The sequence below is a fragment of the Rhincodon typus genome, chromosome 3 (genome assembly GCF_021869965.1).
Source record: "Rhincodon typus isolate 14 chromosome 3, sRhiTyp1.1, whole genome shotgun sequence".
Classification (NCBI taxonomy): domain Eukaryota; kingdom Metazoa; phylum Chordata; class Chondrichthyes; order Orectolobiformes; family Rhincodontidae; genus Rhincodon; species Rhincodon typus.
Window position 1 is genome coordinate 24,023,907 of NC_063334.1, and position 27,706 is coordinate 24,051,612.

General features: G+C 41.0%; 1 protein-coding gene across 6 annotated transcripts in view; it reads left to right on the forward strand.

The window, feature by feature from the left end:
* LOC109932449 (MOB kinase activator 3B) overlaps positions 1-26,765 on the forward strand; it is a 130,392-nt gene extending 103,627 nt beyond the window's left edge. For all 6 annotated transcript variants that reach the window (XM_048594932.1, XM_048594936.1, XM_048594931.1 and 3 more), the window contains 2 exons: positions 6,959-7,161; positions 25,915-26,765. In XM_048594932.1, coding sequence (XP_048450889.1) covers positions 6,959-7,161; positions 25,915-25,944 — 233 coding nt within the window. In that variant the 3' untranslated portion in view covers positions 25,945-26,765. The remainder of the gene's footprint in view (positions 1-6,958; positions 7,162-25,914) is intronic.
* The last annotated feature ends 941 nt before the right edge of the window (positions 26,766-27,706 follow it).

Consider the following 27,706-nt stretch of genomic DNA (forward strand, 5'->3'; position numbering starts at 1 on the left):
CTTTTTCAAATCTTTTTTCTCCTCTCATCTTAAAACTATGCCCCATTGTCTTGAAACATTGAATAACAGAGGGTCTCAAGGGACGAGGTGGTTTACTTCTGCTCCTATTTTATATGTTTTTATGTTAATTGTTTTCAAATTCATATTTTAAAATTCATTTGTTTTTATTATTGATGAACTTGAGTTCTGAGTAATCCTTCAGGTATATCATAAATATAATCCCTTCAATCCTTTACATGCAAAACCTGTTTAGTGTTGTGCCAGTCATCAGGACATGCATGATTGGGGTACGTACATTATATAGTATATCACCTCCATACAATTTATCATTGTAGAAGTTGGATGGCCTTCTGCAAAAAAACCCACTAAATTCATGATGTTTGAATTAACATTTTTTTACTGATACCTTTTTGTTATTTATACCTTTTATGTTTTTTTCCTCACCACGCCACCCTCCAATCTGTTGAAATTTCGTAATTGGCTTTTAAAGGACCACAGGTTTTTTCTTTCGCTTTGCTGATGTCTGAATTCATTTTAGGATGAACATTTTTAAACTACCTCAAGCTGAATGAACAGCCAAGTATTTAATGACATTCTTCTTCTGGTGCTGTATCTTTATTTTCAAATCTACTTGTACATCTATGCAGAGAGAAGTACGCCTCAGTATTTGGAGGAGAAAATGGAGATATGAGCTCACAGTTTGTGGTTTCAAGTTATGTATATGACTGTTTTGATAAATTGGCCCAAATGCAAGAATTTACCAGACAAGAAAAGATTTGGTTTTGCTGCTGCATGCCTCAAGTCGAGCTGTGGAATGCAGGAAAATTATAACAGTAGAACAAATCCTTGGAATGTTCAAAGTTCTTTTCATTGTGTAAAATATGTAGCTATGTCCTATCCTGTGATCAGTGAAAAAAACAATCTCTGTTAACATGCTGAGCTGAATATGTGAAACAAGAAATATAGAAAAATACTATTGAATATTTCAGGATTCCTAGGAAAATGCTGAAATTTAAAAAAAAAATCTTTTTCACTGAACAGCATGGGATTCCCAATATGAGTTGACTTTATAGAGAGTCTGTGAAGAGTCTATGCTTAATAATTCAGCATCCCCATGAATTTTTCTTCCAAATCATACATGATCCTGACATGGACACATATTAACACCATTTCTTCCATTATAGCTGCTTTAAGACCCTGGATTCTTTGAACTACACCCATGACACTGTTTCAAAGAGAATACCCAGAGTCATGTTCAGGCAAATGGGAATGAGCAATATGTGTGAGCTTGCCAACATTACCCACCTCCAGAAAACAAGTATTGAAAAAGCATTTGAGGCAGCGCATTGATGCTGGCCATATCAGTACTTTCAAACCACAGTAAGTGCTAATACTTGCTACATTGTCAATCACTCAACATTTTATACCTTTTTAAAAGATTTCTTCACAACATACATGGTCAGTGCAATGTTGACCTCAGCCCAATCTTCTGTTTGGAACACGTTTTCTGATTGAGTGAGTTAAGATTCTATCACTCGTTCTATATCTAGATCATGATATAAGTTATGAACAGAAAAACCCAAGTTTACAGCTGTGGTGGAAAATACTGTACTCATTACCACCACCTCAGGAATATCTGTTCTCAAAATCATATACTTTTTGAGTAGGATAAATAGTTCATTTCATAATCTACTAGTATTTTAAGAGCAGGGTTTGTTTATACCTCTTTCCCCAACATATTGCTTTTAGTTTAGAGCATCAAGCATATTTCCCTCCAACTTTTAGAAAAAAAGTTTGCACAAGCATATAAATTAACTCTACTACAGAATGAGGAGCCTTCCCTATCAGTTCTCAAGACGTTAGCATTATGGGCTAAATTTATATGTTCCCTTTACTGCCCGTAATGAGTATGTTTTCTTTGTACAGAAAGAAGTACGTTTTCTTATCCCTCCAACAGAGCGTGGACCCCACTAAATAAATTCAGCAGCAAGTTTCTGTGAATTTAAAATAAAGAAGGTTGTTAATTTGCACATACTTACCCCAAAAATATGTAATAGCCATTCATGTCTCACACACACACATGAAGATTAGTTACAGATAAAAGTACTAAAGATGCTAATACAAATTATGGTTAACTCATTCTCTGTGTTATAATTTGTGGTCTCCTATGAAGCATGTGGTTCATTTTTGGATTGTGTCAATGCTTTAAAATTGAAGTGAGGGTCTTTTAAAGTGAAGGTTTCTTAGCAAACTATTAAAGTTTCCTTTAGTCAAATTTCTCGACTGTTGGTTCTTAGATATACTTTAACGAGAACAGGTTCTATCTTTAGAGAACAGGTTCTATCTTTAGTTGCCTGACGTTGTTCCCAAGTCTGACCGTGAACTGGCTGAACTGTTGTTCAGTGGCTTCATTGGAACTAACTCCAAAAAGCTTCTACCTGTTCCTTTAAGTAGAGCAAGAACAACATGGTTGTATTACTTCTAAATTCAAAATGTGTAAATTCGATAAAACCTAAATGTCAGTACACTAATGACCAACTCACTTTGCAGGGGAATGTTTATTGGGGAACATTAAACATGTACCAGTAAGCCCTTTCATTCCCACTGTAATATTTTCTGTTTTCTGGTGGCACCTCAGGAACCTTTGTTCCAAGTAGTGTTGAAAACACTTTGTATCTCTAAAGATTATTATTTTTCTCATTGGAGCTTCTGATAGAAAAGGATTTATTTGTGCAAGAAACCTTTACAAATTTTTGCCCCACCCCCTTACATTTGTTAAGGCATGATAGACAGAATTCTGACTACAGCCCTCCCTGTTGATCTTTTGGTGAACCAACAGTTTCCTTTGATGCTTCTGGTGTATCCTTTCCTTTTTAAAGTTGCGGCTTGATCTGTCTTGTCTGCTCTACTCTCTTTTCTTCTTGAGGCTATCTGTGTTCCATCTAACCCTTTCTTATCTGGCCATTGCTGTTGGGAGTTACTATATCCAAATTTGTTCAGCTCATAGACACTTAGGATTGTAGCTTTTGTCTATTCATAGCTGGTACAGTTGTCTGTGAGCAGTATTTGATAAACATCATATGGGCCTTTACTATTAACTGGCCTTGTGTTGGAAGAATGCAAGACTTTGCTGGCTGTTTTAACTAAATGGCCAATTTTTCAAAGGCAACGTTCCACATCCTCTTCTTCAATCTTAAGGACAAATTGGAAATAATTTAGGAATTCAGAGATTTTTTTCTGGGCTAAGCATATTTAAGTAAACAATGGGTAAAGTCAAAAGTACATGAACTGAAGATGCTAGAAATCAGAAACAGAAGAAATTGTTGGAAAAACTCAGCAAGTCTGGCAGCATCCATGGGAGCAAAGCAGAGAAGATGTTTCTGGTCCAGTGATCCATCTTCAGAACTGGGTCTGGTGGGAGTTATAATGTCCAAATTTGTTCATGTTTAGAGTTTTATAAGCTAATTCATCGTCATCAGAAATGAAGCCTACACCACTGCCTTTAAAAAGCCTTTGTTTTGAGGCTGTATGGAAGACAGATTTTGAACCCATCCAGTAAGACTACATAAAAGATAAAATTCAGCAAAGTATTTTATCTAATATGACAATGCTCATGTTAACTCTAATAACATGGTAATCATGCTATCGATGAATACAACATTTGTTTATTGCAGCTAGCTATTATATACCAACATTATATTTCTCAGACATTTCTAATGAATGAGCTTACATTAAGCTAACAGGTTACATCAGAAAAACATGATTTCAGTGGCATGTTATGCCTTAAATAATCAAGGGTAAGATGGCATTTGAGACCTTTATACCTTCAGGTCACATGCTATAATAAGGTGGTGATATCCTGAGCATGTCTGTTAAAGGAATACTGACATATTCACCATGAGACAGAACACAAACAGTAATTTAGTCTGTTTCAGGTTCCAAATCCTTCACCTTTTCTGATTCGGAGGTGAGGCCCAGTTGCTCAGCCAACACCTTTAGTGTCCTGGGCTTCCATGCTTTATAACGTATATTTCAGTTCTACCTGTTTAGCTATGGCCTCTGGTATTTGTTTAAAGACATTAATTTTGGTCAAGTTAAGTCTTCCTTTAGCATAAATGTTTTTATGCTGACAATAGCCATCTTATTATCTATTGTTAGAGTTGACAAAACCTATTGCTTCCCTTTTATTTTTGTTTCAACAGTATTTTGCTTTGTCATGTTCCATACTCCTGCTAATTTTCCTTTAAAGTCAGATTTATCTCTGACTCCAGTGGGCTTTTATTCCAGATTGCAACAAGAATTCAGGGAGAATTAACTGAGAATTAAAATGACAAGCAGCTGAGGCTCAGGGTTAAGCTTGTGGACTCATTTGACCTCTCCAGTGACAAGATCCTGCCTTGTGAGCAATGAACAGTGTAATAAATTGAAAGAAGTACAAAAGATTGCTGCTCCATCTGTGAGGAATATTTTTGGGCCTAGATGGTGGGAAGGGAGGAGGTAAAAAAAAGCGCAGGTGATGCATCTCCTGCACTTAATAGGAAGGCAAATATTTTCATTATTTTCGAGAAGGCTAGAATACAAGAATGGCATGTACTGCTGAAGTTGTAATAGACATTTGGAATATTGTGAGCAGTCTTGAGCCCCGTATCTAAGGAAGGATGAGCTGGCCTTGGAAGGGATTCAGAGGAGATTCACAAGAATGACTCCAGGAATGAAGTGTTTGTCATATGAAGAGCAGTTGAGGACTCTGGGTCTGTACTTGGAGTTCTGAAGGATGAGGAGGGTTCTGATTGAAACTTACAAAATACTGAGTGGCCTAAATAGAGTGGATGTGGAGAAGATGTTTCCACTGAAAGGAGAGATCAGAACCAGAGAGGGCACAGCCTTAGAGTGAAGGGATGACCCTTAAGAATGAGATGAGGAGGAATTTCTTCAGCCAGAGGGTAGTGAATCTGTGGAACTCATTGCCACAGAAAGCTGTGGAGGCCAAGGCTTTGAGTGTAATTAATACAGAGATAGATAGGTTCTTGATTAGTAAAGGGGTCAAAGGTTATGGGGACAAAGCAGGAGAATGGTGTTGAGAAATGTATCAGCCATGATTGAATGCCGGAGCAGACTCAATGGGCCAAATGGCCTATTTCTGCTCCCATATCTTATGGTCTTATGGTAGTGATTGAAGAGTCAATCAGGATGTCAAGGAAGGAATGTTCCCTTTGGAATGCTGACAGGTAAGTATGTCTTTGGTGGTGGTGAAAATTACAGAGGATCATCCATTGATTGCGTCAGCTGATATTCTTGGAAATAAAGACAAGAGGAAAGATATCATGGTGCTGGTAGGGAGGAAAGGAGATCGAGCAGATGTGTGAGAAATGGAAAACAAAAAAAGCTTAACTAGTCATGTCAGAACTTTGCAAGAGATTCTAGCTTGTAAGTTAATCCTTTGTCACCCTTTTTAACTCAAACTGCTTTTGTGGAACATTTTATTAAGTGTAGGATTTTGTTTTAGTGGCAAAAATGTTGGATGTTGGAGGGGCTCAGTCTTTGTAAATGATGAGCATCTGAACAATTGCCAATTCATCATCGAAGATCCCAGTTTTTTATATGTCAATCCACCATTGATTACATAGAAAATAATGAGTATATGTTTGTTAAATAAGGCATATCTATCAAATCTAAATAAAAACGCATGCCCATTGTTCACAATGGATTTAATCAATGTCCTTAATGCTGACAAAGACATGTCAACCCTAAATATGACACAAATTGCCATAAACAAAATGAAACAGAGCTTGCAGCTAGGGTCATTAAGCAGTCATGCAACAAACATTAAATTAAGCAAGTAAGCTTGAAAGTGAAGCACAACTGCTTCTGTGGTCTGACAGGTTGCTGAGAACTAGACTGTGATCAGAGTGCCATGAAAGAACACTGCATGCAATTGGTGGCAGCGCCTTACACCCTTCGGTTTATCCCAAGAGATCACAATAAGTGGTAATTTACAAATATTGATTTTTTTTTGTTTAGGTAGCTGAAAGGCTGCTGCTCGGTCTCTTGCTTCCTTCATTGTTTATCAATTGATGCTGGACAATTCAGTAATACTGCTGCACCCCACAACCTTAGAAGATTATCATAGAATTGTAAAACCCTGACACACAATTCAAAGAGCTTGATTCACTTTGTTGTTCTTTCAGGAAAGATTCCGCTTGGTTCAAGCTCTTAGGAGAGCACTTTCTTTGTAGAAATATTGCAGAGATTGTATTTGGTCTTAGTGATTGAGATCACAGCACTCATAACTTTTGCAGCTGCCTCCATCACAATGTAGTTTTCTCGGGACAATGGGATTTTTTTTTTCAGAATTGTGTGCAGTTGCTCAGACTGTGGTGTTATTGGTCATCTTTTTAGAAATACCCTGTTATACAACCAATATTGCCCTTTAAGGAATAAAGTTGTCTTTAACATTCATACCATTCTTGTGAGAGGAAACCATGTGCTTGTTCTCATTTAAAAATCAGTTGACTGATCACTTTTGTGAAATGTTTAGCATTTTCGTTCTCCCCATGCCACACATTTTGAATCTGGAGTGAACTTTTCTGCAAATGACTTACCTGAAGCAGAAAGATACATAAGTTGTGCATTTTTCAGACAAGTGAGAACATCTGTAAATTTTCCTAAATTGCCAACCAAAGAGCACTAATGGCTTCCCCAGCAAACCAAAGCTGTCAGGATCAGGAGATCAGGGACAGGAAAAATAATGTTTCCTCCTGAGCCAGGAGGAACAGGAGTGCCCCTCGCTTCATTCACATGAACCTCTGTCCTCTCCTTAGAAACTAGCTCTGGATCTAAACTGAAGAGTTTGTATTGTATTCAGTATTTACATACACCTGTTGTGTTTAGAGTGAATGATCTCCCAACAGGTCTGATGTTTCATTTGTTTCTTTTTCCTTTCATCTTTTTCCCACAGGAATCCCCTTTCCCAAGAACTTTCTTCAGATTTGCAAGAAGATTCTGTGTCGACTCTTTCGAGTCTTCGTCCATGTTTACATTCATCACTTTGATCGGCTTGGCACTATGGGAGCGGAGGCACATGTTAATACCTGCTATAAACACTTTTATTACTTTGTAACAGAATTTAACCTTGTAGACCGCAAGGAATTAGAACCTTTGGTATGTACTACTCTCAAGCATCTTTTGCATGATCTATTATTAATTTAAAAAGCATTAATTCATATCTAAATAAGGTAAAAATAACTTATGTAGATCAGGTTGCTCGTGTCAAGTACCATTTCAGCCTCCTCTGACTGACATACCGTCCTCCAAAACAGCTGTTTCATCCCAATCAGAGACAACAAGGTGCAGGGCTGGATGAACACAGCAGGCCAAGCAGCATCATAGGAGCAGAGAGGCTGACGTTTCGGGCCTAGACCCTTCATCAGAAAAGGGGGAGGGGAAGGGGGTTTTGAAATAAATAGGGAGAGAGTGGGAGGGTGTTTCATCCCAATGGAAGTATTGAGAAGAACAGAAAAAAAATTCACCTTGCTAACTTATAAGTGGATGTATTCAAAAAATGAAAACATTCCATAAGTATAATTTTTAACTAATAGAAATATAGATTAAATGGCCAGATTTTTCTGTATGGAAACTGATTGGAATAACAAAGTGAGAACAAGCATTTTGGAATATTTTGAGGATGTCATCTGTATAAATTTTCATTTTCTCTATCCCTTTTCAGTTCTATCCTTTTTTGTTTCAAGAATTTGTGGTCTTGTTTAATTGTTGGTACGTGTCACTTTCAATGTAATCAAATCATTACATTTTGCATTGCAAGATATTGATGATTGGGACATACAAAGAACTATACAGCACAGGATCAAGCCCTTTGGTTCTCCAAGCCTGCGCTGACACATTTTGCCCTTCCATACCAAAACAGTCTTCAGTTACAGGATCCATAACCCTCTCTTCCCTTCCTATTCATGTATTCATCCAGGTGCTTCTTGAATGCTGCTATTGTGTCTGCTTCCACCACCTCCTCTGGCAGCGCATTCCAGGCATTCACTATCCCTTGTGTGAAAAACTTGCCTCACACATCTCTTTTAAACTTGCTCCCCAGCACTTTGAACCTGTGTCCCCTAGTAATTGACCCCTCCACCCTGAGATAAAGCCTCATACTTTCCATAATGTAGTTAATGTACTGAAAGGCCCCCTTCACTTCACAAGAAAATGAGACAAGTTGTTTTCTGACATCCATTCTGGATGAGCCATCACTTCCCACCTGGGAAGATCAAACTCATTTTATTCACTCAAAAACTCAGCACTTTTCATGTCAGTTTAATTTGCTTCCTTGGCTTGCATTCAATTACTCAGATCCTCCTTATTCTACTGACCTTCCAGCCTCATTTATTCCATATCTAAGTTTGCCTTTTTTCATCCCCATAACATTGCAAGACTTCTAACATCTACTGTTGAACCCTTTGTCCACTTCTTTATCATTTCCAAACCAAACAAATCCAAGGGTCTCCAGATCAGTCTTAATTTCTGCCCTCCCTTTCTTCTTTTAATATCTCCCTTAAATCCAGCTCTTAGAATAAACATTTTATTTGCCTCAGATATAACACATTGTGGAGCACAGCAGGTCAGGCAGCATCAGAGGAGCAGGAAAGTTGACGTTTTGGGTCGGGACCCGTCTTCAGAAATGGGGGAGGGGGAGGGGAGCTCCGAAATAAATAGAGAGAGGAGGGGTGGGGCTGGGGAAGGTAGGTGGGATGGTGACAGGTGAGTGCAGATGGGCAGTGGTGGGGTTTGGCCAGTGAGGTGGGAGGAACGGACAGGTTGTGTCAGGTCAAGGAGGCGGGGATGAGAGGGAGGGTTGGTCATGGGATGAGGCCAGAGGTGGGAGATTTTGAAACTCGTAAAGCCCACATTGACACCATTGGGTTGTAGGCTCCCAAGGCGGAATATGAGGTGCTGCTCCTCCAGTTTCCAGGTGGTGTCATTGTGACACTGTGTTATCTCTGATTCCAGCATTGGCAGTTCATACTATTTCTGATTTTATTTGCCTCATCTCTTTTTCACTCAGTCAGGATCCATTTCTCTCAAGTTATTTTGAAGGACCCTGAGTTGATTTCTTCTATTTTTAAAGTTGCTATATTAAGAACATTTGAAAGAGTGAAGGGTCTTCGCCACAGATGTTTGTTATTTCCTAAAATCAATAATGTTCTAAATTAAAGGTAGTATACTGCTGTTATTCCTTAGTCTCATTGCTTTCTTTCATTGGACAGAAGGAAGCCATTTAGCTCCCAAGCTTGTTCCACAATTCAGTGAGTCCATGACTGATTTGTAGTCTATCCTTCTAAAGTAAGATAGCCAAAGACACAGAGGAAGAACCTGGGATTCTGTATTCAATCCTGTGGGGGAATTGACAGGCATAGACTTGTCAACTTCTTGCAACAGAAATGCAATAAAATGACAATTCAATATCTGCAGGATTTGAGTTCCCGTTCATGCTCCTTGCTGTTAGGCAATGGAAATGGATATTTGTGTCAGATCTGAATATTCCTAATGTATAACAACATCTGAACTTCATGTGTTACTGTTACTTTCTAAGTGTGATCGTGGACCCAATCTTTCCCTTCCCACCCCCACACCACCGTGCAATCTATTTTTATAAAGATACAAGTGGACCCAACAATGTTAAATGAAAAGAGAAATGAAACAATGTTTAAAGGTTTACACAAGATGCAAAAATGAAACAAAATCTCTCCATTTCTGAAAAGAAACATGACCGCATTTGGTTGCTTTGATTTATTTAACAAAATGAAATTGTGTTATTTTAAGGCAGGTGATTGCACTCAGTACTGTCAACCAATTTGTCAAATTTACCAGTACAAAATGAGTTTGTGACTCAGTCCTGCGCAGCTGTCACACAGTAGATATTTGGTGGATCTAAGCAATTGTTTTTTCAAGGAAATTAATCAGTGCAAGTCAAAGAAATGCCCAAGTAAAGCAAACAAGTATATGATACTCAATTGCTGTGAATTAATTTGTATAGACTAGGTAGTTTGCATCAGGACAGCACAATCACCTCTTCAATTTAGAGTTTAGAATGCAGCAATACAGATAAGATTGCTGCATATGGTGCATCTTTCAAATTATTTATTCCCTACTCATTTGGCTACAAGATTAAGCCTTGAAGGAGCTGATTTGTTGGACAAAGATAGTTTAATATTTCAGGTTGAAGATGTTATTACAGGGAAATGGCCAAACCCCTCTGATAGTTAAACCAAAACACAAGTTCCAACCTGTTATGACGGGAGTAGAGGTTCCCTTCTAATAATTGCCTCCGAAACACCCAGAGGGGCTTGTCTTTCCCCTTGTATTCAGTTAAAGCAGTGGTTAAAAGAAAATTCCTGATCTCCACTTTACAAATAACAAGAAGTAATTTATTTATTTAACCCAACAATGAACAAATTAACAAAATTACTAACAAACCAACAATTGCCCCCTTAGATTACTAACTACTGATTAATTGGTCTAAATTCTACTGGAATGCTGTTCAAATAAAGACAAGTCCGACTAATATAAACCCAATTAATAAGAAGCAATATATTAACACTTAATCTCTTCAAGTTCACACAGACTATCTTCTGGAATATTCTGTCTTCTCCAGTCTCTTAACAAACACCTTTCTTCCATTAATTCTGCTGTCAGGGATGTTTTATCTCTATAGTTTCTTCAATGAGGACTTTGAGTTAAAATACCGTAGTAGCTTTGATTAATTAGATGGGCTTTCTGTGAGAGTTGACTGGTGCTAACTGGCAGGTGGTGGTTCACTCTGTCACTCTCATGGCACTTGACTGTCTCTTAAGTTTCCACATGCTCTCGTCTTATATACCGGTAATGACATAAGATGTTTCAGGTTGTCAGTACCATCAGATTTAAATTCATTTGGCTTTCTGTATCTAGGTGATTTGTTTAAATTAATTGACCAAATTAAAACTTGTTGTCTCGGAAAAACAAATGCTTCTTGGCTGTTCTACACAAAATGTTTCTATTTGGGCAGTCTCCGTGCACCTGCATTTACTAACTTTCAAGCACAGTCAAAGCACAAGCTCTTAAAGGAACCACGGCACTCTTTATCCCACGATCATTTTTACCAACAAATTCTAACTTCCTGTCTTCCAGTTCATGAATACTGTACCCAACTTCATAACAAAACTTTCAAAATTTTTTCTCTATGTCTTAGCCTTTTCTTAAAGTCTAACGTAAGGCTGACTCTTTTCTTTGCCTAAATATCAATCTCGTTGAGATTCACAGAGGGTTTCTCTCCATGAGACCTGGCAAGTTTTCTTGCTGTGTCTTACGAAATTCACCTAATTAACTACCCATGTCCAATTCTTGTCCCATTCTACCACTCACCCTACCTACAACAACTTGCCACAGTCAAACTATTCTGGAATGGATTGGCATCCATGGTGCTGACACCATCTTTAAAGTGCTGTCACATACCCGGACAATCACTTATTCTGGAGCTGCCCTGGACAGCTCCTGATATTTTCCCCAGACATTGCAGAATAGAGGAAATTGGTACCCTATTTTGTGAACAGGGATCTGGAGCCACCCATGTCAGTGTGGTTTTAGCTGTCTGGAGGAATGAACAGTATTGTAGGAATACTTGGCTCCATCAGTGTAAGTGGCACCATCTTTATTGTGATACCTCACACTCACTGTATCTCTATTGTACTCATCTTCCACCAAAGCTCATACTCTACCACTCTCACGGTTGTATGCAATATCTTCCCCTAGTTGCTCGTACTCTCTCCAACTCTCACACAATTAACCCTACATTGCCTCTTCTCTGCCTACTCACTCATTTGGGCAAGCACCCCCTGCCCCCCAACCAACCTTTACCCTTGCATTAACAGTAACAACTGTGCCACCCACTTTCATCTCTTTTAATACCTGCGTCCTCCCATCACGCCCACCGCAACCTCCCCCCCCAACTCACGTCCCAGGAGGAATACAGCCCACAACAGGGCAGGAAGAGTCAAGATGGTTATTGGGCTGTTCAACATTTGGCTCCTCACCTCTTACAAGGGGAAGACTTGACCCTGAAAGACCTGAGCAACTGACTGACCATGTCCAAGCCTCTGGACTGGTATTGGAGGATGCCCTTAACTTAGTGCACCAGGATCCCTAACTGAAAACTTGTCTCCCTTGTTTTGACTGAGGACTGATGACAACCATGACAAGCTTCCTAACTTTGTGTCTGTGCTAAATGGCATGGAAATACAGTAGTACAATGAGCTTGGTATATCTGACTGAGGGCCAAAGTGCAAAAAGGCAAGGAAAGACAAAGCAGGGCAGGAACATTATGAACATGAGGAATAGATAGGCTCAATTTGAATTAATGTTAAGAGTGCAAATGAAGAACTCTGAAATGCAGCTTCATCCAGTTCACAAGCTATGTGTCCCTGACTGCAAAGTGTCCTTGCAGCTGCATTGCAATAATAGTTGCTAGTACTTCCCACAGTGCAGCAATGAAGTACAGAAGTACATTGTATGTGGTTTGGAAGTGTGCCATGAAGGCCAATAAAAGCTGGCAGTTGTCAGACTCAAATGTCTGTGGCCTTGAGGTTCATGTGGCCAATGCTGAGTTGTTGGTGCAAATCCTTGGCATCAAGTAGAGAGGTAGAGTTGTCAGATACCTATTCTGACTTACATATCGAGAATTGTCAATGTCTAATTTGCTTGCAATGGAAGGTAGAATAGAAAGCTACATATTAATGAAGCAAGATTTGCAGTTTATAAGGTCATTAACAAGCAATAATGCTCCTCAACAGGCAACTTGCCACTGCCTACCAAGAAGCTCCACACAACATCCAGAACTTAATTGAAAAATTCAATGAGCTAGTCCCGAGCTAGGTCTCACTGGACTCTGGCATGACTCTGCCAGATTTTCTGCCATAGCCCATTTCAATCAGTCCCCCTTGAAATTCTGCCTGTTAAGAAGAATGTACTGATCTTTCGACAGTGTGTCATATCCTTGGTGCTGACCCTCCGGTCGTGCAGTACATCCTCAGTACTGACCCTCCAACAATCCTGATCCTCTCTTGTAATGAAACTCTGATTAAGGTTAAACCATGAAGATGTTGTTCCCTTGTTATATTATTCTGGTCTGGTTAGGTGCCTTGTCCATTTCTGCTACTCTTTGGCTATTAAGCACTGACTAGTAGGATTTGGATTGAACTGTAAGGTATTTGAGTGTATGTTATAACTGTCATTTCAATTTCTGATTAATTTGGATTGTCTCATTTAACTTGACATTTCTCTCTTTGTCTTTGAATAAGAATTCACTTGAAGAGAATCATCGGAATAGAATTCATGTTTTATTACTAAATGGTTAAAAATCTTATAAAACTGCTTTCAAGAACCTACTCTCCTGTGAGATTAACTCTTACCCTGCTGCATAAAGCAGAAGTTCTAATGATTATAGTTAATACAGATTCTAATCACCATCAGCATGACATTCTCCAATATTACATCATTGAATTCCCTACATCAACATCCTGGGGGCTTACATTGACGATGAACTTAACTAGCCCAATTACATAAATACTATGTAGAGGTGAGCAAGTGAGTGGCCGAGAATTCTGTATTGATTAATTCACCTCCTGTCTCCACCACTTAAAGGCACAACTATGGTTAAACACCACCCACTTGCCTGGATGAGAGCAGTTCCAACGGTTAATAAGCTTGACACCATCCAGCTGATTTGATCAATACCCGATCCACCATCTTATACATTCATTATCTCCACCACTGTGCATAGTATGTAGAGCAAAGTTCACTATGTACAAGATACATTGCAGCAACTAACTGAGCTTTCTTCAACAACACCATCCAAATCCACAACCTCTACTATCTAGAAGATCAAGTCCACTGACACATGGGAACACCAACTCAAGTTCCTCTCCAAATGTTACACTATGCTGAGTCAGAAATATCACACTGTCCATGCATCAAAATCCTGTAGTTTCCTTCCTAAAAGCACTGTAAGTGTACCTCCACCACATGGAAAGCAGTGGGTTCAAAAACATGGCTCATTAATACCTTCTCAAGGGCAATTATGAGTAGGCTGCGATTGCTGGCTCAATGCTTACACCTTATGAATGACTAAAGGAAAAAAGTGCAGAACTTAGTGCAGCTTATTTTGATGAAAGTCTGTCAATTCACATTGACCTTGATTACCTGGACTGCTTCGTATCAGTAAGAAGTGATTTACAAACAGCTGTCAAACTGTAGAAAGTTTTCTGCATGTCTGACTTCAGGTTAAGTGGATTTAGTTGCCTCCAGCAAATACTTTAATTATGGAGTTCTGACAAAATTAGAAGATGAGAGCATATTAATAAATCTTCAGTCCCACACTGCTGAACTCTTGCACTTTAGCAATTATAAAGCCCTGTTTCAGCATCCAAACCACTAGTGGTCTGTTATTCAGACAAGCTGTTCTTAAAAAAATGACAAACTGATTTGATTTTACTTAAGTAGCATCAAAAAGATAGGTGTGACTCAGAATATTCAGCTATTTTGCATTCTTATTGACTTTATGTATAGTTCACAAGAACATACAAACGTGTTAAATAGGGTCAGGAGTAGATCGTTCAGCCCTTTAAGTCTTCTCCACCATTCAGTAATAATATTGCTGATCTGTTATAGCCTCAAATCCACTTTCCTTTCTGCTTCCCATAACCCTTGAGACCCTTGTCAATCAAACATCTGTTTACCTTGGCCTTGACTAAATTCAAAGGCCCAGCTTCCATTGCTTTCTGGGAAAGGGAATTCCACAGACTAATGACCCTCTGAGAGGGTCAGTCAGTCTTAGATTGGAGATTTATAGCTTTTAAGCTGTTTCTTTCAGTTTTAGAATGCTTACAAGGTAGTATGCATCTTGTCAAGCTCCACCCTCAGGATCTTACATGCTTTACTAAGATCATTTCTCATTCTTCTAAACTCCAATTATTACAGACAGAACCTTTTTTATTCATTCATGGGATGTGGGCATCGCCAGATAGGGCAGCACTTTTTGCTCATACCTAATTGGCCGGGGGGCAGTTAAGAGTCAATGACATTGCTGTGGGCCTGGAGCCACATGTAAGCCAAAGCAGGTTAGGATGGCAGTTCCTTCCCTAAAGGACATTAGTAAACCAGATGGATTTTTCCAACAAATGGCATGGATTCATGATCATCATTAGACTTTTAATTCCAGGTTTTTGTTTTTTTTTTATTGAATTTAAATTCAGAATTTTGAACCTGGGTCCCCAGAACATTACCTGGGTCTGTGGATTAACAGTCCAGTGATAATACCACTAGGCCATTGCCTCTCCCCGACCTACTCAACCTTTCCTCAAAGTATTACCCTCGTCCCAGTAAGCAGTCGAGTGTACCTTTTCTGAAATACTTCAAATGCAGTTCTGTGTGATATGGAGACTCACCATCCGGTGTGTGTGTGATAATGAGACTTGCTGTCTAGTATGTGATACTGAGAGGGCTGAGTGAGTGTTGAGAATCGCCGCCCGATAGTGGATCCGAGGAGGAGGCTGTTTTGGTTTTGAGCCTGACCAGGAAGAGTTTGCAAATGCTGCAATTTAAGAATATAAATCTTACTTTTTTGCATTCTGAACATCTAAAATTGTGGGTAAGTGAAGGGTAGACATTTTAAGGGTTGTACTTCGATCTGGTTCTTGCAAGCCTTCTAAGATAAATGATAGGCATTAAGTTCTCCCAGCAGAGTACAAGCAGTGAGAATGTGCAAACGCTGGGATCTGAGGTAAGTGTGGGAGTTTTTAGGCAAGTCTAAGTCCCCTAATTGTTAAAGGACAGAGATGACAGTCAATGGAGTGGTAAATTCCTCCTGTCAGATATGGGAGATCAGGGAGCAGTCGACTTTCCCTAGCAACAATGTGTGCAGCTCTTATCAGATAGTTTAAGTCAGTTGGAGAGGCAGTTGAGACAGTGAGGAGCATACTGGAGGCAGAGAGTGTGATGGATAGTAGCTTTAGAGAGGTGGTCACACTGCTGGTACAGTCAAGTAGATGGGTGACTTCCAGGAGAGGTAGGTAGGTAGTGCAGGAATCCCCTGTGGCAATGTCCCTCTCAAACAAGTATACCGTTTTAGATACTGTTGGGGGGAATAGCCTGTCAGAGGAAAATAGCAGTGAAAGTCAAGTCTTTGGCACCATGACTAGTTTTTCTGTTAAGTGGGGTATGCCAAGGTCCAAGCCAGCAATTGTGATAGGGACTGTATAATCAGGGGCACAGACAGGCATTTATGTGACTGTGAATGAGACTTCAGGATAGTGTGTTGTCTTCGTAGTGCCAGGATCAAGGACAGCTCAGAGTGGTTGCAGCAAGTTCTCAAAGGGGAGTGAGCTTGCAGAGGTCGTTGTGCAATGACATAGTTAGAGGAAAGGATGAGGTTCTGCAGAGTGAATATAAGGAATTAGGCAAGAGGTTAAAAAGCAGGACCTCAAAAGTAATAATTTCTGGATTATTGCTGATGCCATGTGCTACTGTGAGTAGGAATACGAGGATAGGGCAGAATATTGTGTGGCCGAGGAGCAGATGCAGGGGGCAGGAATTCAAATTTTTGGATCATTGGGATCTCTTCTGGGCCAGACATGACCTGTAGAAGAAGAATGGGTTCCAACTGAACTGGAGGGGGATATGCTAGTGCTACTCATGAGGCTTTAAACTAGTCTGGCTGGGGAATAGGACCATAAGCAGTAGTGAGAAAAGAGAAGAGTTTGAGGCTTGTTTAGAAGTTAAAGGGAAGAAGCTACATAGACAAGGCAGGCAAGAGCATGGCAGAGAAGTAACACTGTGAAATAAACTGCATTTATTTCAATGCAAGAAGCCTGACAGGTAAGGCAGATGACCTCAGGGCATGGATGGGAACATGGGAGAAGATATCATAGCTATTACAGAAAGATGGCTAAGTGAGGGACAGGACTGGCAACTCAATGTTCTGGGATATAGATGGCGTAGGAAGGATAGAAAGGGAGTTAAGAGAGGAGGAGGAGTGGCATTTTCGTTAGGGAAAACATCACGGTAATACTTAGGATATTCCTGGGGGATTGTCCAGTGAACCAAATGGGTGGAACTGCGAAATACCAAGAGGATGATCACCTTGATGGGAGTGTACTGTAGGCAATTCCCCCCATTCCCCCACCCATAAGACAGCAGGAAATTGAGGAGCAAATATGTAGGGAGATTTCAGATATCTGTAAGAATAATAGGGTTGTAATGGTAGGGGATTTTAACTTTCCAAACATAGACTGGGACTGCCATACTGTTAAGGGCTTGGATGTGAACGAATTTGAATTTGTTAAGCATGTTCAAGAAAATTTTCTTCATCAAAATAAAGATGTACCTAATAGAGAAGGAGCAAAATTCGTCCTTCTCTTGGAAATTAAGGCAGGACAACTGACTGAGGTGTTAGTGGGGGAGCACTTTGGGACCAGTGTTCAAATTCTATTAGTTCTAAAATAGTCATGAATAAGGATAGATCTGGTCTAAAAATTAAAGTTCTAAATTAGAGTAGGGCCAATTTTGACGGTATTAGACAGGAACTTTTTGTTTGAATAGGCTGTTTGCAGGTAAAGGGAAGATTGGCGAGTCAGAGGCTTTCAAAAGCAAGATTGTGAGATGTTCCCATTAGCGTGAAGGGCAAGGCTGGTAGGAGTAGGGAACACTGAATGACTGTAGATATTGAGGCTCTGGTCAACACAAAGATGGAGGCATATGTCAGGTATGGACAGCTGGGATCAAGTGAATCCCTTGAGGAGTATGAGAGCAGTAGGAGTATACTTAAGAGGGAAATCAGGAGGGCAAAAAGGGGACATGAGATAGATTTGGCAAATAAGGTTAAGGAGAATCAAAGTGATCCAAGTACATTCAGGGCAAAAGACGAACTGAGGAGAGAATGGAAAATGGAACCACAGGAGATGGGTAAGATACTAAACAAATACTTCATGTCAGTATTTACTGTGGAGAAAGCCATGGAAGCTAGGGAACTTCGGGAAATGAATAGTAAAGTTTTGAAAAGAGTCCACATTACAAACGAGGAGGTGCTAGAAGTCTTAAAACTCATTAAGGTAGATAAATCCCCAAGACCTGATCAGGTATATCGCAGAACATTGTGGGAAGCTAGGGAAGAAATTGCAGGGCTCCTAGCAGGGAGATTTGTATCATCAGCAGCCGTGGATGAGGTGCCAGTGTGCCATTATTTAGGAAAGGCTGCGGGGAAAAGCCAGGGAACTATGGACCTAGGGGTGCAGGTCCAGAGTTCCTTGAAAGTGGCATCACAGGTAGACAAGGTGGTGAAGAAGGCGCTTGGCATGCATGCCTTCACTGATCAGAACATTGAGTACAGGAGTTTGGACTTAATGTTGCAGGTGTATAAGAAATTGGTGAGGCCACTTTTGGAGTACTGCATACAATTCTGGTTATCCTCCTTTTGGAAGGATATTACTGAACTGGAAAGGGTGCAGAAAAGATTTACAAGGATGTTATTGAGACTGGTAGATTTGAGTTATAAGAAAAAGCTGGATAGGCTGAGACTTGTATCATAGGAGTATAGGAGGCTGAGGGGGTGACCTTCTAGAAGTTCATAAAATCATGAGAGGCATTGATAAGGTGTATAGCCAAGGTCTGCTCCATAGGGTAGGGGGAGTCCAGAATTAGAGGGCATAGGTTTAAGGTGAGAGGGGGAAGATTTAAAAAAGAACATGAGGGGCTATTTTTGCTACAGAGGATGATGTGTATATGGGATGAACCGCCAAACGAAGTGGTAGAGGCGAGTACAATTACAACATTTAAAAGACATTTGGACAGGAACATGGATAGGAAAGGTTTAGAGAGATATGGGCCAAACTCAACAAATGGGACCAAATCAGTTTGGGAAATCGGGTTGGCATGGATGAGTTGGACCGAAGGGTCTGTTTCTGTGCTATATGACTATGATTCTACATTCTATCATCTCTTTTCATGTTAAATTCCAATAGAAGGCTGTTTGTTGTTTGTTGTCGTGTGGAAGCCACGCCAAATATCATGGAATATTCCATACTGCCACCTCGATGATGGTTTATTTATCTCTACTGCTCAGTCCATGATGCCTGCTTTATAGCAGTTAATTCTATAAAATTGAATTTGCAGTAGCTAACTATTAGCAATGATTGATGTGGGAGTAATTCAATCTAATTGTTTTGTTGATCATAAAATATGAACTTTGCTTTCTCATGTTATGATGACGTTACAGCCAAGTGATTCAATTACAGGCCGGTAGCTTACTACCATTATGACCATTTAGGTTCTGTATCACAAAATCAATAATACACTTGCTCTGTTAGCCTGATGTTTTGCACCCTTGGTCATACTGTTGCCTTATAATTGACTCACTGCTCCATTATTTAATTATTGGATGACAGACATCAAACAGAGTAATGAGCCCAATTTTAACTCATTACGTGTAGTTGTACGTGACAAGCTGACCAGGGCCATATTTGGGGGCAGTTGAACCTCCACCATGGGCTTCCGAACTTGTTGCCTTCTCACCCTCTCGACAGGAGGAGATCAGATCAGAAAGGAGAGTGGAGGAAAGTAAAATTAAAGGCTGCATTTGCTGACACCAGCTATTGCTCATTATGCTTCATTTTAAATTGCATGTATACATACAAATAGGTTCAGGGGTCATGGCCCAGAAGTAGGGAGACATCAAATCCCAGGAAGTGGGAGAAGGAGTGGAGGTCAGTACCTGGAACCTGGTTTGACAGAGGTGAGGGTGGGGTGTGGAGATCAGGACTGGGGTGGAGTATGGGTTGATTTTGTGATGTTCCCATGGTCTGCTGCTTTTGTCCTTCTAGGTAGTACTGCTATTGGGTTTAGAAGGGGCTGTTGAAGAAAGCTTGACAAGTTGAGAATTGGGAGGTCAGTTCCCAACTGTTGATTTGCTCTTTCTATGGCTGATTATATTCTGGACAATAATTATAACTAGGATGTTGACTGGGAGCTTTGGTGATGGTGATGGCATTGAAGGTCAAGAGGTGATGGTTAGATTATCTCTTGTTGGATATAGTTTTTGTCTCGTACTTACGTGGCACAGATGTTACTTGCCACTTACCAACCAAGCCTGAATGTTGTTCAGGTCTTGCTGCATATGGACATGGACAGGTTCAGTATCTGAGGTATTGCAAATGGTGCTAAGCATTGTTCAAAGATCAGTGAGCATCCCTACTTCTGATCCAATATGAAAGAAACATCATTAATGAATCAGCTGAAGATGGCTGGACCTAAGGCACTATCCTGAGGAATTCCAGTGGCGATGACCTGGAAATGATTTGCATGTGATATTTTGTCAAATGTGAGACCCATATCTCCTGACTCTCTAGTTTGAATTGAACCTGGCTCTGCCAGTGGGCTGGAAGACAGAGGGGACTAGTAAGCTCACAGAAAACATTTCAATTTAACCTTCTCCATCATGAGGCCATTAGGAGCAGCCTAGGGTGTAAGGATTTAGGAGGCAGTTAACAGACTAAAGGCAAGAAAGATAGCTTCAGTGATGCCAACAGTTTCCCCAGATAGGTAGCCTTTTAGCTTTTCCTTAAGTTTTATATCTTTGCCTGCTTGCATGAGGCCCCTGGATCACATCTTGGCTCGGCACTAACCATTGCTGGCTGCTATCCCTCCAATTGGCCATTCTTAACAGGATGGTAACCCTGGTGGCAGGCACAGAATTTGTTGCCACCCGTAAAATACAGGGGAAGCCCCACCACTCACCCATATGCAGCCTAATGACGTCAGGACATCTACATTGACAGCAATATCCTCTAATTTACCATGCAAAATGAAGTTTGATCATTTTACAAAGACACCATTCTTCTAACACTGCACGTTGAGTGTACATACACTACGTTAACTGCAGCAGTTCAAGAAGCTGGTTCATCTTCTCAAAGCTAATTACAGATGATGTACCCCCCAACAGTCACATCCTACGGAAAAACCAAAAATATGTCCATATACTTCCCTGCTTTATTCTCCCTGGCACATTTCATTTCTCACAATCTTACCCTAGAATACAGAGCCCAGTTTCCCACTTGAGATCAGCAGGTTTTACTGCTCAGATGTTCAATTTCTAACCAGTGCGTTGGCAGGAGAGGGATGTTCCTTTAAATATTTAATATTAAGCTTATGAAGTTGAAGCCTTCAGCACAGTCAGCTCTGCTTAAATCAGGTCACTGTATGTAATGGAATCGTGTCCCCCTTCATTTTGATAGAAAAGTGCTGGTACAATACTTAGTGTAACCAAACACATTCCTTCCTCCTCATCATTGATTACAAATCTCCTGATGCCTATGTAACCAGCATGGAAGGTGTGGTCCAGACAGGTCAGGAGAGAGGTGGGGATTGCAAAGAGGTTGTTATGACAGAGAAACAAGTGGTCCAAGAGGTAGCCCTGTTAAAAAGGAAAGTGCACCAGTAACAAAAATTTGAAGCACTGCTTCAATCCCACCATAACCTCTCTTAACTTTGAAGCAGCTTCTTACATTATACCATGTATTGCATCAGTTTATAATTAGTTCTTTCCACACAGTCTTAAGATCTTGCCCATCAAAAGAGGTAAGCTTCTTTCTCGGTAAACAGCTGTGTATATTTGCATGCTTTGTTTCCATTATTATGGATCAAAGGCTGATCTATCCCAAGATTATAACTTTTAAATGTCAGATCTGTCTCTCTCTTCAGGAAGTTCAGAAATTGAAAGGCTTGATTGTTTCAGTTGAGGTTTCTTAGATTAGGTGAACAGAGCATCACATAGCTTTTAATTAAAGCCCACAATAACTGTAATGATTTGACAAAGTTTAACACCCAATCTTATTGTCTGGCATTGTGTGGGCAGATGTGCTTTATTATTTCAAAGGATCAGAATTTTGTTCCGCCCATTGCCCTTTTCATTCTTACTGATGTACACTGGTTAGTACACTGTTTATTTTGTTAATTGTTCGAGTTCCACTTTAGTCATTGTACCAGCTATTTATGAATTCAAGATTTGAGCTTGAATCTGGTGGCCTGTTTCAAAAGGCTGACTGTTTGCAGCCCCATGATGGTTGGCTTGAATGAAGGTTGTAAGGGAGCTCAGAAAATTGGGGAAGCCCCTATCAGGATGATACCCTGTCACATTCCTCTTGTCAGGAGCTTTCCTGAGCTGGGATGAGAATAGGATTCACTGCCCATCCCACTCGGGCTGGCAGCTATTCGTGATGGTTCAGGATTAGGTCAGAGGGCATGCTCTGCACCTCTGATATTTGTCAGTGTAGGAGTGGCCCCTTCCTTCCCTACCACAGGAAGAGACAACTAGTTCAACGAGGGTGACCACCCTGCAATAGTGTGTGTGGAGGGTGGTATGTGTTTGAATTTGAGGGGATAATCAGAGCTAGAGGTTCTATGCGTCATTGATAGGGAGAGAGCAAGAAAGGTCACACCCGTGGCCAACAAAACCAGGGGTTCTCAGACACCTGAAGGCTTCAGTCCACATATCTTTGAATGCAGTCCACACTTCAAAGAATACCTCCATGTTTAGGCATTTTCACTCTCCCTGAACTCTGTCACCACTATCCACCTCCCTCAGTGGGGCTGTCAGGGCTCTAGATCTGAGAGTCCTTTGATTAGATCCAATCCTAGGCAGCATCAGAGGTCCACCCTGCCTACTGTCCTGCAAACTCCCTATATTTGTGAATGCAGAAGTGCACCTTTAGGAGGGCCCCTCCAAAACAATTGCTCTCCTGGCTTTCAGGATCCCCTTCGAGAACAGACAGTCTTCATCAATGACACCCTGACGATGGCTTGGGACCTCCATTCAGTCCCAAGGTCAGGGTCCAAACCCCACAGGAAAATGCAGCCCGGTGTGTCAGCTGTGGCTCAGTTGGTAGCACTGTCACCTGTTTTTACAAATCTACTCCAAGACCTCAGCACAACAATCCAGGCTATCATTCCAGAAGCAGTACTGAGGCAGTGTTGCTCTATCAATAGGGCCAGAATTGAGGGAGTGCCCCACTGTCAGAATATCAGTTCTGAGGAAGTGCCACACTGCCAGAGGATCAGTATTGAAGGGATGCTGCGATGTTAGAGGCTCAGTACCAAGGTTGCATTGCACTGTCGCAGGTTCAGTGCCAAAGGCACACTGCACTGGCAGGGGGGAGTCATGAATAAGGATGTGCTGCACTGTTGTGGGGTTCAGAACTAAAGGTGTGCTGTATTATTGGAATGACAGTAGTCAGGGAGAGCTATATTGTTGGAGGATCAGTACTAAGAGGGTGATGCAGTATCAGAGAATCAGTACTGAGGAGGTGCTGCACAGTGGTAGAGAGAATAGTTAGTTTAATATTGCAGTTCTGCTGCCCTTTCATTGGAACCCATATTACTTGCTCATCTCTCCACTTGGTTTGAACACCTCCAAACCTCAGCTGTTCTTTCCCACAACTGCTAAAGTTCTGTTCTAACACTTATTCTTTATTTGACTTCCTGTATGTGCAGTACTTATGTCTTCAGGTATTTACAGCATCCAATTTCAACTCTCATTGTAAAAGCATTTTATTTTTTGTTTGAAAAAAAAAGTTCATGCCCTTGAAAGGAGGATTAAAGGTTTTGGAAACATCTTTTCTCATGATGCAATCTTGCTCATGGTTTTAGCTCCACCAGTTGGGTATGACAGAAATCCACAGCCATCTTTGCACAATCAGTTTGGAGCAAGACTACAGGCAGCTTTGACCACATCCTTGTACAGCCAGGCACTTTCACTTCTGTAAATAACTCACCTCAGTGACCTACCTACCCTCACGTGCTGTTTAAAGGTTAACACAACCCCACAGGAAATAGCACCCACAGCAATGTTGAGAGCTTTTAGTAGATAGACAAAAGGAACTATTACCTGTGGGTCAATGATATAAAGTCTTTGGCAAAATATCTAGGAGAGATGAGGGGTTGTGGGTTGTATTCAGTTCCAAACTGACCAACTATTAACGTACTGAGTTGGAGTTGGGAGAGGAGTATGGTGATAGCCTTAAATTTAGGTTGGACTTCTGCACTTCAGTGGACAGAAAGTCCCACCCTCAATTGCTGCCAGTGAATCTGATTGGCTGGCAGCTCTTGCAGTCCCAGAAGCACTAGAACTCTGTAGGGGGCTGTGATGTTGTTGGACCTGTGTAGATCCCAGGTACTTTTAGATGGAAAGGGGTCAAGCACCCAAGGGAGGAAATACACGTAGGTGGGAGAATGGGTTTTGAAGGCTGGATAGGGAGGAACAAAGGAGTTTAACAGCTTGGCAATGTAACTCCTGAAGCGCACAGGATGCCTCTTCTGAATGATACATCCATCCCTCTGCCATTCATTTTCACACTTTAAACAAAGTTGTGGAAAAGTCTTTCCACCTTCACTCACCTGCCATTGTCCAGATATTTGTGTGTGTGAAGGTGGATTGAGAGCCTTAAATGTGTGAAAATTTGTCCTCAATAAGCCTAAGGGCAGCTGGGTTAGTGGGAGCCTTACCCACACCTTCTGCTATGGAGAACTTTGGGTGGCCACCTGGCATATTTTATAAACCAACACACACACACAATACACAAATAAAAGCAAGCTGTAAAGTCCAACCTAAGGAGAAATTGATATTCCCTTAGAGTCATTGGAATGCTTAAACAAAATTACTGGTGGGACCAGATTCGATAAACAGTTTTATAAAGAGAGTTGGACAAATACTGGAGGATAAAGAACTGAAAGGTTTACAGACAAAAACTGAGGATACAGGAATAAGCATGACTGATTTTGGAAAGAGCCATTTCTGGCACAACCATACATAATGGTGATTTTCTGTACTGTACGTTTCTAGGGTTCTATGAACAAAGACTTACTATGGCAAGTTATTATTTAATGGCTGCCTTATGGAATTATTATGGAATCTTACAACCATGTTCTTTTCTGTCTCCAATTCAATTCCCTCCAAGCCACTAAGTACTGTATTATCAGCACCTCCTCTGTTTCCAGTGACCAAGGAGCCATTCTTCTTTGCTCAGCCTAAGGTATCTCCTGTGTTGCTCAGTTCCTGAAATGGTTCAAATCCCACATTATGTAGGCTGATGCCATAGTGCTGTATGAGAAAACCCTGCATAGTCAGAACATACAGCACTTATTTGTTCATGGGATCTAGGTATCACTGGATAGGCCTGGATTTATGTGTCATTTCTTTGACCTGAGAAGGTGGTAGTGAACTATCTTCTTAAACCGCTTCATGTGCTGCAGTACAACCTGAGTTTGGGGAGGGAATTCCAGGATTCTGACCCAGAAATAGAGGAGTGACAATATAGTTCTAAATCAGGGTAGTGTGTGATTTGGAGGGGAACTTTCAGGTGGTGGTGTTTTCACATATCAGCTGTCATTTATTCTACGTGGCAGAAGTTGTGGGTTTGAAATGTGCTGTTGAAGGAGCTATGGTGAGTTATTGTATTGCATCTTGTGGACCCTGCACATTGCTGCCATTATGTATCTATTATAAAGGGAATGAATGTTAAAGGAGGTGGATGAAAATCTTCAATTCTAGACAGGGTAGAGCTGAAAACTGGTACCTCCTCTCATGTGCGGCATCACTCGGTTCTGTTCCGGTGCAGGTGAACATTGAGAATGAACCACTTTATTATTGAATTGTATTGAAATTACAGACTGATACCTCTTTGTCGTGATTCTATGTTAATGATCTCATGGATGCTTTTCAACTTGGATTTGTTTGGTTTCCCATAGTTCATGAATTTAACCACACTGAGAAACTTTTCCAGTTCACAATCAACATTTTAAATAGTAAAATGCCTTTCTTCTGAATTTCAGAAAGAGATGACATTGCGGATATGCCACTGAAAGGTTATAAGAGATTCCAGTTAACTACAGACCCCAGCAAGCATCAACGTGCAAGCAACATATCAGCTCTCTCCTCTGCTTGCATCTACATCACTGGGACTAATGCTTCAATGACAGATAAAACCCAACAGCAACCTCAGGCAATTTTTGTGCATTTGTGTGAAATACTGAAAACATTGTCTTATTGGGAGATATTAGGAGCCGCACTCTGTAATTTTAAACTGTTTGTTCCCTTTAATTTTTCAACAGCCCATAAACAGTCACTGCCTGTAAGTGGTATATACAGCCCGATCCATCAGTATGTATTGGTTAACAGACTTCAGTCTGACAGCTGATATCAGTTTTATTTAGAGCATAGCTAATGGTTCATACCTATCATCATAAAATGATCAGTGGGAGGGGGCTGAGTACTGCAGTAAACTCAAAAAGCTCTCTTTTATTTAATCTCTGGCTTTATATCTATCTATTTGCATGATCAGATGAAAGATTCCTTTCTGAATTGGGTGCACAGAGTTGTGGATTTGAAGAGATTGGTAATGACAGTGCAACTTACCAGCTCTAAACTCAGGCAAAACCAGGATGCTTGCTTCATTTCATGTCACCCCTTAATGCTAAAGGACAGTGAAATGAGCATTCTATTTGCATACTTTTTCCTCAGTATTATTCTCCCTTATTCTGATGTGCTTGCTGGCATGTATCTCCTATTTCAAGGATCGTAACTTCCCCCCTCTGGTGATTGAAAATGCCCTTGATGATATCTCTTGCATTTCCTGCACTTCTTCTGTCCTTATATCCCCTCCCCCCAACAAAAATAAAGACAGAATCCCCCTTGTTCTCACATATCACCTGACCAACCTCCACATCCAACCTATCATTCTCTGCCACTTCCACAACCTACAGTCTGACCCCACAACCAAAGAGATATTTCCTTCCCCACCCCTATTTGCTTTTCATAGGGACTGCTCTCTCCATGAATCCCTTGTCTGCTCCACACTCCCCACTAGCCCCACCACTCCCGGCACCTATCCGTGCAACCGCAGGAAGTGCTACACCTGCCCCTACACCTCCCCCCTCACCTCCATCCAAGGCACAAAACAAACCTTCCATATCAGACAGGAGTTCACCTGCACATCCGTCAACTTGGTCTACTGTATCCGCTGCTCCTGATGTGGCCTCCTCTACATCGGTGAGGCCAAGTGTAGACTCGGAGAGTGTTTTGTAGAGCATCTGCGATCTGTACGCAACAAACAACAACACCTTCTGGTCGCCAATCATTTTAACTCCCCCTCTCACGCCCTGGATGACATGTCCATCCTGGGCATCCTCCATTGTCACAATGATACCACCTGCAAACTGGAGGAGCAACACCTCTTATTCTGCCTCGGGAGCCTACAGCCTGATGGTCTAAACATGGAATTCACCAGTTTTAAAATCTCCCCAAACCTGCCCTCATCCCAGGTCCAAGCCTCCCTCTCATTCCTGCCTCCTTGACCTGACACAACCTGTCCATCTTCTCTCCCACTTATCCACCCCACCCATCCCACTGACCCAGCCCCACTACTCCCTACCTGCACTCTCCTATCACCATCCCACCTACCTTCCCCAGCCCCAACCCTCCTCTCTCTATTTATTTCCCAGCTCCCTTTCCCCTCCCCATTTCTGAAGAAGGGTCCCAACCCGAAATGTCAACTTTCCTGCTCCTCTGATGCTGCCTGACCTGCTGTGTCCCTCCAGCTCCATACTGTGTTATCTCTGTAGTTCC